The following is a 13,486-nucleotide window of genomic DNA, read 5'->3' on the forward strand; positions in this document are numbered from 1 at the left end:
GAATACTACATCCAGCTGCCTAGCCACTCAACCAGGCCCAGCCAAGTTGGCACAAAAACATAACCACACAATTAGATATTGATCTTTATGCATTCCATTTCATTTTTGACAACTTCCAATTTTCCTAGAGTCATGCTTCATGCATTCTATGTTCTGTTAATGGATGTTTGCAGCTGTTTCTTCTCATCTTGAGAACTGCCACATCAGCAAATGGAGGTCCTGAAAGCATTATTCCATCTACATCATTAAGGTTGACTCTATTGTGAGAAGACAACTCTTCCCCAGTCATATTTTGAGGGCCTTCCAACCTGAGGGGTCATCTTCCAGTACTGTATTAGACAATGTTCCAGGGCTATTCATAGTTTCCCAGTAATATATCAAACACTGTTTCACTGCTATCCATAAGGTTTTCACTGGCCAATTCTTTGAGAAGTGGATGGCCCCTTCCTTCTTTCCAATCTGTCTGTCTGGAAGCTCCACTGAAACGTGTCCACCATGGGTGACTGTTCTGGTTACCTAGTGTTTCTCTGACAGGAATATACCACAAATGGGATGGCCTTAACAAACAGGAGTTTATTCTTACAATTTGGAAGCTTAACATCCAAGTTCAAAGTGCCAGGCTCTAGAGGCTGTGTGAAAACCCCTCGACCTTGGGCTTCAGCTCTGCCTCTTGCTCCCGGCCCACTGAAGCTAGAGCCATCTCTTTACTCAGACAGCCACTGGTTCCTGAGGCAAACAAGCCCAAGGTCGACATATAAAAAGGCACAGTTACCAAACCACATGGCAGGCCATTAATTTAAGTCCATTGAAAGTCTCAAAGTCAGCAGAGAATGGCAGGCTGCTGAACAATGACAGCTACATGCAGGGTCCAAGCATGCCACAAGGCTAGAGACCATTCCCCAAGGCTTCTGCTTTAGACCACATTTCCTAAGGCAGCTACTCAGCGTCTCACAGTAGATTCCACCATGGAGTTGATTACCACTCTCATAATGGGGAATACTACATCCAGCTGCCCAGCTACTTAACCAGGCCCAGCCAAGTTGACATACCAACTGAACTACCACAGTGACCCTGCAGATATTTTAAATACCAGTGGCATAGCCTCTAGCCTCACAGCAACACTCAAGCCACCACAGTACAGCAAGCTGACAAATGCATGGGAGAGGGAGTAGATTACCAGGTCTTTTCTCCCAGGGAGTAGCTGGTGGGTGGGTCTAAACTACCAACCTTGTGATAATCAGCAAACACCACAGAAAGCTCTGTGGTGTGCACTTCTACTCTGACATACATGGGTCACCAGGGGTCAGAGGACTCAATGGTAATGGGATTATTTGTGCATACATCATAAATGTTGTGCTGAGGATTAAGTAAAATAATCCATCTAAACTTGGCACATAGCACACACTCAGTAGCCGCTGGCCATTGTTATCACTAGATGCTGGCCAGGCCAGTCCAGTAGGATCTGGCACTGTCTGGTCACTGGCCTTGATCCATTCTGCTCTTCATTTGGAGACCCCACCTTTTATTTAAATTGTGCTTCTCTGTGGCGCTAATGAAGACATTTAGCATGCTTATCTCGAGGGAACAAATATGGGATAATAACTATTTTAAATATATTCAAGAAATGACCTGCTTTATTCAGTCAGGGCAGTTAAAAATTATTGTGGGAAGAACAGAATTTTGTTTCAATTCTACTGTTCACTAATGATTTAAGAAAAAGAAGACAAATGAACTCCCTTCCAATCTTAAGATGCAGTTGCAATTCTGGTGCACCTCCAAGTAAGATCGCTAAACTTGCATTCTTACATCAGCAGACTGGATACTTATTATCTTTCCTCTAAATGATCTCATAATGTTTACTCTTTATTGTTAGAGTCAAGCTCCAAACTTTGTAGCTAATATTACAATATAACTTACCTAAAGTTGAGAAAAATGTTAAAGACTAGGAGAAAGAAGCTGAAATTTTTCACTAATATTATCTCTAATAAATGATAGTCTTGAATGTTTAAGGAAGTATGATGAAGTAGTGGGGGGAAAAAAAGTATGCAAAGTAATATAAAGTCTGTGTGAAGGCAATTTGTAGAAATACTGTTTTCTCCATGAGGAAAAATGAATTTTTTTTTTCCCACAAATGTGATAAATGTTGTTTTTCCATTTCTTTGATTTTTATATGTTTCAAACAGAGCTTTGAACTTGTTTGAAACAGTTCAATCATGGTTGACAGAAACAAGGCCCTGCTCATAGCTGGCAGCTAACTTCAGTGCTTTGAATGTGTGTCTTTGTGCCAGCTGCCATATTTGAGCATGGCAACACTGACTGTTTCATACTTAGGTCAAAATCTAACTTGGAGTATATTTGATTGCTATGCAATGTGTAGGCTACCTTTGTTTCTGTTGGCCATGACTGAATTGTTTCAGCCTGTGAAAATAAATTATTTGTACTGAAGTGGGAAGACTTTGCTTAACAACCATATCTCAATGAGATTTGAAAAAATAATCCAATGATCCGTTTCGGCAATAATATTTTTTTAAAATAAATGACATTAAGGGAAGTGCTATCAAGGGAATATCATTACAAATGCAAGTAAAGATTGCTTTTTGTGAACTTGTTTCTCTCCAGAACACCCCAGGTCAAGTCAGTTAAAGATCAGATACCAAAAAGAAAGCATAATTGTTGAACATGTTGAAGTGTCAAATGATCACATAAGCACATATTTTATATTATGATTTGATGTATAATTATGTCTAAGTGCTAATCACTGCAATGAATTAAAATCAATTTCCTTGTTTTTTACTAACTTGTTTTAAAACTAACCTGAAATTGTGTACTCAAATGCAACCTCAGAGATGATTAAAAATTAATATATTGTTTTATGATTTTTTTGTTTGTTTGTTTGCAGAAAATGATGATCATCTGAATAGCTTGACAAACAGGATAGAAAATGCTGATGTCAGAAATGGAGATCTCCTAAAAGCTTTGAATGACACTTTAGGAAAGTTATCAGCTATTCCAAATGGTAAGTATTCAGAACTCTGCAAACTTTGTTGGTTGACTTGAGTTTCTGAAGAAGGTTGTAACTTTTACTATTTTGTCTAACATTTTACTTGTACTGATGTCAAGAAATTAGATATTTTCTTACTTATCTGCTATTTTTTGTTACTTATTACAGATTGAATTGTGTCCCAAATATATATATAGAGAGAGATAGATAGACAGACAGATAGACAGATAGAAGTCCCAACCCCTACTATCTGTGAACATAACCTCGTTTGGATGTAGGGTCTTTGAAGATGCTGTAAGTTAACATGTGGACATACTGGAGTGGATTGATCCAAATCCAATATGAGTGTCATTCTTAAAAAAAAAGAAAAAGAAAAGAAAAGGTAAGAAACACAGGCACAGAGACATGATGGTTACTTGAAGAGTGAAACAAAGCTGAAATCATGCTCAGCTGCAAGCCAAGCAACATCTGGAGCTACCAGAAGCTAGGAGAGGTGAGAAGAGAACTTTCCCTAAAGCCTTCAGATAGACTGTGGCAGTGCCCACACCCTGATTTCAGAATCTAGTCTCAGAACTGGGAGACAATAAGCATTCTTCCTATGAGACCCTCAGTTAGCAGTACTTTGTTATGGCAGTCCTAGGAAACTCATACAGTCATCTTACCTGGCATCTGTGGAAACAGGTTTTAAAAGCAAATATATAGCCATCATATTAGTATATTGTTTTTCACATTTCAGCCCACAAAACCTTGTTTTAGTGAAAAATAATTAAATCACAGAGACGCTATTTTCTAACATGTTGCTATACTGCAAGAAAGTGCCACTTTAACACAGTACCTGTAGTCACAGGTGAGGACCAACTTCCTTTCAGCATCTCTGTCCTGGCAAAGTTCATTTCATTAAACATCTTAACTTTCATAAACATTAATGGTTAAGCCATGTCTGTGATATCTTTCTACCAATTAGTATTACTTGAAGTTATTGCTTGGTATGAGTTCCTGAAAGCACATATTCTTTAGATATACTATTTTCAAATTTTGCTAGCATGTTACCATAATAACAAGAGTTGCTAACATTTATTAAGTGCTTATTCAATATGCTAGCAATTTCATGTAATCCACATACTAATCCTACAAGGTAGATGGCAGTATTACCCTCGCTTTAGGGATAATAAACTGAGACATAGGATTTTCAAGGCCATTGTTAAAATGTTATAAACGATATTTGAACCCTGCAGAGCTTGTAGTCTTAACCAGAAAGCTATACATCATAGTGGGCATCTATATATGCAATATGCGGTTTATATTTATATAGATTATAATCAAGGAGATACATGCATACATTTATACAACAGAGGAAATATTAAAATCTAAGTGGGTTTTACATTTTTTAAAATATTAAAAAACCTGAGTAACAATCTGGATTTTCATGTCACCTGTTCAGTAGGAATTAATGAACTGTATAGAAAATCTCCAATGCTGAAGAGAAATATGGTGGCACTAATCTGGTGGCATAATGCCAAAGGCATTTGACTACTAACCAGAAGGCTGGTGGTTCAAACCCACCAGCCACTCCTGGATCCAACTCAACAGCAGAGAGTTTGGATTTTTGGTTTAACACATGTGGAAAAATACCCAACAAAGTCTCTTTATCCTAAAATTGAAGAACTTTCTCCTCCTCCTTTCCCCCAGTGTTGTTGTTTTTGTACATGCCCTTGAGTTGGACCCAACTCATAGCAATCCCTCCTTGGGTTTCCGAGGCTATATCACTATGGAAGTAGATTGCCCAACCTTCCTTCCAAGGAGTGGATGGTGGGTTTGAACCACCAGTCTTCTGGTTAGCAGTCAAGTGCCTTAGACATTATGCTACCAGTAGTGCAGGTTAAATTTTAAGTCGACTCTTGAGGAAGGTTTATGGCTCATGAGGAGCCCTGGTGGTGCAGTGGTTAAGAGCTCAGATGCAAACCGAAAAGTCACCAGTTTGAACCCACTAGCCACTCTGTGGGAGAAAAATGTGGCATCCTGATTCCACAAAAATTACAGATTTTTGGACCTTTTGCCACAGTTCCATTGCAGGGTTGCTATGAATCAGAATTGATTTGATGGCAATAGGTTAGGGAGCTCTGGTAGCATACTGGCTAAGACACTTGCCTGCTAACCAGACAGCTGGTGGTTCAAACCCGCCAGCCACTCCTCGGAAGGAAGTTTGGGCAATCCTACTTCCGTACTGATACTGCCTCGAAAACCCAAGGAGGGGTCGCTATGAGTCAGGGCCGACTCGACGGCAAAACAACAACAACAACATAATAATAGGTTAGGGAGCTCTGGTAGCATACTGGCTAAGACACTTGCCTGCTAACCAGACAGCTGGTGGTTCAAACCCGCCAGCCACTCCTCGGAAGGAAGTTTGGGCAATCCTACTTCCGTACTGATACTGCCTCGAAAACCCAAGGAGGGGTCGCTATGAGTCGGGGCTGACTCGACGGCACATAACAACAACAACAACTTTAATATGTTCAGCTATAAATCATAATATGCCCTTATACAATGAGAATTTAAAATAATTACTTTGCTATTTTAAGAACTAACCAGGTATTCATGGCAAAAGTCCATTAGAAAATTAAATTTAGCTAAAAATTTACTTCATTTCCTACAATAGAATGAGGCAGAGTTCAGCCTTTTCCTTTGTAAATGTGTCCCTTAGGTCAGCCAGCCTCAGCCTTGCTTTGACAAGCATGGATTCAGCCACTAACCCCAGACTCTTTGTTTTGTTTCTCATATACTGTTCTACTGACAGATACAGCCGGGAAACTGCAAGCTGTGAAGGACAAAGCAAGACAAGCCAACGACACAGCAAAAGATGTACTGGCACAGATTAAAGACCTCCAGCAGAACCTTGATGGCCTGAAGGAAAATTACAATAAACTAGCGGACAGCGTAGCCAAAACAAATGCTGTGGTAAAAGATCCTCTCAAGAACAGTAAGAACTCCTTTTTCACTTTGATTAGGTCATTTATTTCTTCCCAGAAAGGAAGTATTCTAGAGTCATAAATGGTGGCGCTGGAGAAGACCCTTGTGCAGGTGTAATCTCCTCTGTCTCATGGACTGAGCTCAGGAATCGAGTGTCCTGCAGATCCAACACTATAATCCAAGCCTCCCCGCTTATCCCCAGTGCATTTTTCACCTAAATATTGTTCCATCTAAAGAAAATTCAGAATCTTTAGGGCCTGCATGATGTTTGGTATATTTGAATATACAGCTGTACTTTGAGGAATTATATCCTCAGAGCTTGTGAAGTTTCATGCCACATAGAGGTTAGGGAGAATACTCATAAGCAAGAGTATTATAACAGGGTATTAAAAGTGTGGTATTGTTATGCTGTTGAGTTGATTCAGAGTTCTAGGGACTCGACATGACAGGGTAGAACTGCCCCACAGGGTTCCTCAGGCTATAATCTTTACAGGGGTCAGCCAGCCTTCTTCATCAGGCTGGCTTTACAGGGGTCATCAGGTCTTCTTCAGTGTGGAGCAGCTGGTGGATTCAAACCTCTGACCTTTCAATTAAAAGCCTAGGGCTTACCCACTGCTCCACCAGACCTCTTTTCATTGAAAGTGGTAGCAAACTGAAATGCGTTAAAATGTTTTAAATGCCTTAGGTATTGCACCACCAGAGCTCCCATTTTATTATGCAGGTTTCTATTATTTAATGTTTCCAGGTAACAAAAATGACAGATTTATCTAGTTTATAAATAAACTCATAGTGACTTAATAAGGATCTTTTGAAAATAAATTCAGAGAAAATGTGGGAGAGCTTAATGTAGTGATAATTCAAATTATTAGTTAAATTCAGTAGATAGACATTAGGATTTTAAAAGTATTACGTCCTCCTAGCAAATGATAAAACATTGCCTTGATATACTGTTTCACCAAAGGAAGCATGTGGTTTTCTGTACTTGCCACTCTCAAGAGACTTTGTTGTTGTTGTTGTTATGTACCGTCGAGTCGGCCCCGACTCATAGCGACCCCTCCTTGGGTTTCCGAGGCAGTATCACTACGGAAGTAGGATTGCCCAACCTTCCTTCCGAGGAGTGGCTGGTGGGTTTGAACCACCAGCCGTCTGGTTAGCAGGCAAGTGTCTTAGCCACTATGCTACCAGAGCTCCCCTCAAGAGACTAGCCCTCTTTATATACAAACATTTTAATAGGGTATCAGAATATTTATAAAATGTAATACAAAAATAATATTACTAGCATAGTGCCTAAGGCACTTGCCTGCTAACCAGAAGGCTGGTGGTTCAAACTCACCAGTCACTCCTTGGAAGGAAGATTGGGCAATCTACTTCCATAATGATACAGCCTCGGAAACCCAAGGAGGGGTTGCTATGAGTCGGGTCCGACTCAACGGGACATAACAACAACAACATTGACATCATAAGCTATGAGTTCAGATGCTGTTTGGGAAGCAGAGTTTGATTTCAGCACCCAAAACTCAAATAAAATGCTAAAAATGCTATGAAATAGTTAGCATTACTCCTTTGTTGTTGTTGTTATGTGCCGTCGAGTCAGCCCTGACTCATAGCGACCCCTCCTTGGGTTTCCGAGGCAGTATCACTACAGAAGTAGGATTGCCCAACGTTACTTCCAAGGAGTGGCTGGCTGGTGGATTTGAACCGCCAGCCTTCTGGTTAGCAGTCAAGTGCCTTAGGCACTATGCTACCAGAGCTCCTGCATGACTCCTTTAGGAGCAAGAAAGAGTGCAGCCACATATAATACACATTCAGAGCTGGAGATACAATCATTTCATTCCTCGACATTTCTTCAAGGAAGAAGAGATACAAATGTGCGTGTTGTTGTTGTTGTTTTTCATATGTGAGCTCTGAGCTTCTCCCTATAGGTCAAAGATTGCATAAGAATAACTGGTGTGTAATCTTTGACTAGAAAGAATACACTAGGATAACTGATTCTAATGTATGCCTAATCACAGTATTTTCCCAGAAAATTAATGGAAATAAAATTTTAAAGTAAATGTCACTATCTGTTTTATTTATTTTATACTTTAAGATTACATTTCAGTCAACTTCTGATCGATAATCAACTGATAGTGGCCTTTCATAGTATTATCTCTGACTTGTTTGGTTCCACTCTCTATCAAGAGAAAAAATTATTTGTAAATGTTAATTAAATTCAGTCTGTTTTCTGTCTTATTAGAACATTATGATAAAGCTCCTTTGAATTTGAGAAGTGCGTTGCTAAGTGACATGTTTTTGTGCACCTTCATTTGATAGCATTTGTTTGTCTTAAAATGGGCTACAACTGTAATTAGTACCTATTGTGGAAAGTATCATTTTTGGTAGTCACTAGTTTATAATATATATGTATATAATATTTCCTTATTAATTTTCTAATTTCTTTTTTGTTTTACTTCCCTGTGAAATTACCTGCAGAAATCAGTATGTATATGTTTACTTGCATATTTTTAGTAATTTTTATGCTTGATTGCCTATTGCAAAAAGCTTTAGCTTTGCATGTTATCATGTTTTGATATTGCTTTAAACATTACATACCTATTCTTCTCAGTGTTACAATTAAGGCAATTTAGGCAATCAATCCAATGAGTTGGAAAAAATAAAATTTATTTTAAAAAAATAAAATGAAAGGAAATACTAATTAATTAGAAGACATAAAATCATAGACTTTGATAATTAAACTCAAGAGTTGAATCTTTAGGAATATAAAAATAACAAAAGATTAGCAGGCTTAATCAAGAAAAATAAAACACAAATAGACAAAGTTCAAAAGAAGATATAACTCAAGAAGGAGGGAATTTAACACATTATAAGAGAGTATAAGCTCTATGCTAATAAATCTTCAAACCTGAACATTATGGACAGTTTTTGAGACAAACATTGCTATCTAAATTAATCACTAAAGGTGATTAAAAAATCTATACTGCCAAATAATTATGGAAAATTTCAGCAAGTTATTTTTTAAAAATTACCCAACAAGAAAGCATAAGACTCAATCTTACAGATTACATACTTATCAAAAATTCAGGAAGATAATTTCCATATGACTTAAACTGCTCTAGAAGATATGGGGTGGTGAGGGGTGGGGGGCCGGGTAGGAAATGCAGCATCTAGATTCTATTTTGAAGCATTTGAAACAACTTCCGGGAGCTTTAGAAGAAAAGGATTTGTTACTTGCCTAAGCCTAAATTGTCTTTGCTTAATTCTTTTTATCTTTATCATGAATCTAAATTGAAATCATTTTCCCCAATTCTAGAATGGTTTGTAGAAAATTATACTTTATACTGGAAAATTAAAAGAAGAAAGAAAATGGACAAGTGATTTATTAAAAGCACATAAAAGTGGCACCTGTGTTTATGTTGAGTATCTAGATAATTTTTAAGAAGAGTTCTTACTATGATATCATACATTTCAGGAAGAAAATACTCAGTTCTTGATCTAGCCACTCTATTAATTAAAGTTAATAATAGACCTATGTTCTTTTTAAACATGACGAACAATATAACATATTTATGAACATGAGTTCAAAACACCTACTTCAAAACCTAGTTTAAAAATAGTAATTCACTTCCTTTGAACACATTTGATTTATACATATACATATTAATACATATACATATTTTTTAATCATGCAGAAGGAATAAGGAACCTTTTGTCTCAAATTTTGCTCTTTATTAGTCTTGAAGATAGTTCTCAATGGCTCAATGTCAGCCAGAGAAGAGAACATTCATAGTCTAGTAGGGCATGTAGCCTTGGACTGTGAGCAGTTTAACTTTTTCATCAGGGTCACAGTGACAGGAGGCAGAACATTACATGCTCGATCAGATCATAAATGGCATAGTTTGTATAAAACCACCAGCAGCCTACAGATAGAATAATTGGCTTTCCATGTGTCATGTGCCCTCCTATGAAAAACGCACTTGCTGAAAGTCTATAGATCAGTCATAACCTTCAAGTATTTTAGACCAATTTTTGACCTTTTCTTGATCTACAAAAGGAATTTGATATGATTCAACCTAATATCTAGAAAAGAATAATCAACTATTCTTCAAAATGATATTGAACTGCAGCATGATTTAATTAAAGTATGACATAAGCCCCAAGTCCAAGTGTTATTCAACATTGGAATGTTTTCTAAAAGACATTTTGATATCTCTCCTCTTTCAGTGTGAAAAGAGAGGAAAATCAATTTTGTATAAGAATCCTCATTTAAATATAGTTCTAACTTGGAAAGACTAGGTGACATTTTAAAGACTCTTCCATTTTCTGAATTCTATGACTGAAGTTCTATAAAGTGCAGCTTTTTGGCTGAAGCTAGAAATTTAAGCACTGAATTAAATTCATCATATTATTAAGTTTTGATGCTAATCTCCACCTTAATCATAAAGCCAAACTGTTGACCCTATTTCTCTAACATTTCTTCCAGCCTGCTTGAATCCCAATTAAAATATTCCCATTAGCCATTCCAGACTTTGCTTTGGCAGCCATGGCCCTGCTTTGTTATTTGGAAATTATGAAATGCCTTCTATTGTTTAGTAGAGCACACTATATTCTAATTGCTCATGTCCGTCTGTCTTCATCTGTGTCTGTGTCTGTGTTAATTTTGTTCGATGCAGTTGCAGATGCAGATACAACTGTGAAAAGTCTTGAACAAGAAGCTGATCGACTAATAGACAAAATCAAACCCATCAAGGAACTTGAGGATAACCTGAAGAAAAACATTTCTGAGATAAAGGAGCTGATAAACCAAGCAAGGAAACAAGCCAATTCTGTAAGTTTTTCTTATTTTCAGTATCAGTTACTAAATGCAATTGTTGGTAGTTCAAGTAGAAATGCCTTCCCCCAAGGAACCCTGTTGATGGATCTCTGGTTCTTTTTGTTTAACTTGAAACAATACAGAGAGAAAAAAAGTTAGATTATTTATTTCAGAAATTTCAATAGACATCTCATGAGAAGAATAATCATCATTTATTGTTTTAGAAATGGAAATTCTGTGTATTTTATTATTGCTTGAACATGTTATTGTTGTTGTTGTTGTTATGTGCTGTCGAGTTGGCCCTGACTCATAGCGACCCCTACTTGGGTTTCTGAGGCAGTATCACTACAGAAGTAGATTGCCCAACCTTCCTTCCGAGGAGTGGCTGGTGATTTGAACCACCAGCCTTCTGGTTAGCAGTCAAGCTTTAGGCACTATGCTACCAGAGCTCTCTTGCTTGAACATAGTGGTACAAAAAACTTTTCTAAACCTTTTTATGGTGGCAGCTAGATTGGTTTTCAGACTAGTAACACTTGCATATGGCCCATAGTGGTATCCACACAGATACAAGACCATACTTAGAGCCTTCGCTGAAGGTCACAGAGCCTACGAAGTCAATTTGTTATTTATGCACAAGCCAAGGGCTGTGATGGATATGAAAACCTTATTATTATATACTAAAAAAACATTGTTTTTTTAACTATAATTATTGAAGGATATATGGGTGTGTATGCCTAAGGTATTTGACTGCTAACCAGAAGGTTGGCGGTTCAAACCCACCAGCCACACCTTGGAAAGAAGGTATCATCTACTTCCATAGTGATATCTCTTTGGAAACCTAAGGAGAGGTCACTATAATCTACTCAACGGCAGTGAGTTTGGGTTTTTGTTTTTTTTTGTAATGGGTGTGTGTGTGTGGGTATGTGTATACATATATACATATATATCTTTTTGTCATTGTATAAGCAACAACAAAAAAAAACAGTTTGGCTAAAAACAGCATATACGTATTTTTTAATCATGCAGAAGGAATAAGGAACATTTTGTCTCAAATTTTGCTCTTTATTAATTCCATTAGAAGACTATTAAGATAGAAACAGAATTTTCTAGAAAGTAAAACTTTCATTTCCTGATGAATCAAGAAAGATGTGTTAAATGTCACTGTGAAATTTTATATAACCTATTAAAATCATCCTTTGATGACTTTAGAAAAAAAAATCAGATATTATGTTATATGGCTTAAATGCAAACATTTTTAGAAATCTAAGTCTTCTGTCTCAACATTTCTGTTGACCTAATAATCTTGGTGTCAGCTAGGATGACCAGAAACACACTGTTTTTAAATCCATCAGTTTAGATTTTTAAAGAGTGGTGCAGAATATGATTCTCAAATGACAATATTATCCTTTTTCTCTTATACATATCTAAGATTTCTAAACATGGCCAAGGCAATAATAACTTCAAGGTGAGCCTTGAAAAGGAATTTATGACTGACTGAAGAAAAACTTAGAAAATTACAAAAAGTCTGGTAAAGGTGATGTTTCAGAAGATTGTAATAAAAGAAGCAATGATAAAGTCAGAAAAGACAAACACTGCACAATAATAAGAGGACCATGTAACCTCTGTAAGAGGTGATCATTATATGTGAGGCATAAGATGAAAATGTGTGTGGTTTTAGCTAAGATTTAGGCAGTGTAGAAAAAACATCCCCAGTGGCACAGTTAAAGTACTCAGCTGCTCATTGAAAGGTAGGAAGTTTGAATCCAGAGGTACATCAGAAGAAAGGTCTGGCTAACTGCTATAGAAAAACAAGGCATTAAAAACCCTATGGAGTACAGTTCTACTCTGACATGCATGGGGTCACCATGTCTGTGAATCAACGCAATGGAGACTAGTTTTGATTTGTTGGGGGCTGTCTGCCATAAAGTACACAAGATGAATGTGGCAATTCTGCTCACAAAGTCTATAATCTAGTAGAAGAAATAAGACATGTATGCAGACAACTCTAATAGAATGCAGAGTATTGTGCTACATTACACGTGAAATGAGAAGCACTGTAGAAACTGAGAAAAATTGCCTCTAGTAGGTACTGGAAGATTTCCTAAGGGAGGGCTTTGAGCCAGGCCTTGAAGTGGGAGATGGGAGGGGATATGATGAGGTGAGGGAGAGTATCTGAAAGAATTCTGAAAGAGAGCAAAGGTGAAGAAGTTTCAAGGTCTGGTTCATGATAGACCAGTCTACTTTGCCAAGAGAAATTGGTAGACTGAACATGAAGCTGAAAAGGTCACTGGAGGCTAGTTCTCGTCAGGCCTTGAACGACAAGTTAAATACTTTCATTTAGCAACAATTGTATCAGGGATAAACCTCATTGGCACGGAAACTGAAAATTATTGATCATGAAATGTGGTATAATCAGAGCTGTGCGTTTTAAACATGAATCTCAAAGTAGTGTGTGGGATAGATGAGAGAAACTAGAAAGAAGAAAGCAAATTTAATAACAGGCTAAACCATAGCTGTGGCAGTGGCAAGAGAAAGGAAGAGATTGATACACCACTCCTGTATTTTGCAATATTAACTTTGAAGAAGCAGTAGTAGTAAATATTCTTTGTGAATCACACTTTTAGCCATATTTTCTGGCTCAGTCATCAAATGAGGAAATCTGGACATTTTAATTATTTCTTCCCTGTAAAGAAATCTACACATATGCC

The 13,486-nt window shown here is 37.3% G+C and overlaps 1 protein-coding gene across 1 annotated transcript in view; it reads left to right on the forward strand.

Annotated features, from left to right (window-relative positions):
* Positions 1-13,486, forward strand: part of LAMA2 (laminin subunit alpha 2) — a gene marked incomplete at its 5' end in the record, with an annotated part of 713,189 nt that overhangs the window by 616,254 nt on the left and 83,449 nt on the right. Inside the window, 4 exons of the mRNA XM_007947384.2 lie at positions 2,900-3,016; positions 5,796-5,978; positions 8,441-8,446; positions 10,639-10,793. Coding sequence (XP_007945575.1) covers positions 2,900-3,016; positions 5,796-5,978; positions 8,441-8,446; positions 10,639-10,793 — 461 coding nt within the window. The remainder of the gene's footprint in view (positions 1-2,899; positions 3,017-5,795; positions 5,979-8,440; positions 8,447-10,638; positions 10,794-13,486) is intronic.

This window comes from Orycteropus afer, unplaced genomic scaffold, assembly GCF_000298275.1.
Source record: "Orycteropus afer afer isolate SDZICR_OR568_19922 unplaced genomic scaffold, OryAfe1.0 scaffold00182, whole genome shotgun sequence".
Classification (NCBI taxonomy): Eukaryota; Metazoa; Chordata; class Mammalia; order Tubulidentata; family Orycteropodidae; genus Orycteropus; species Orycteropus afer.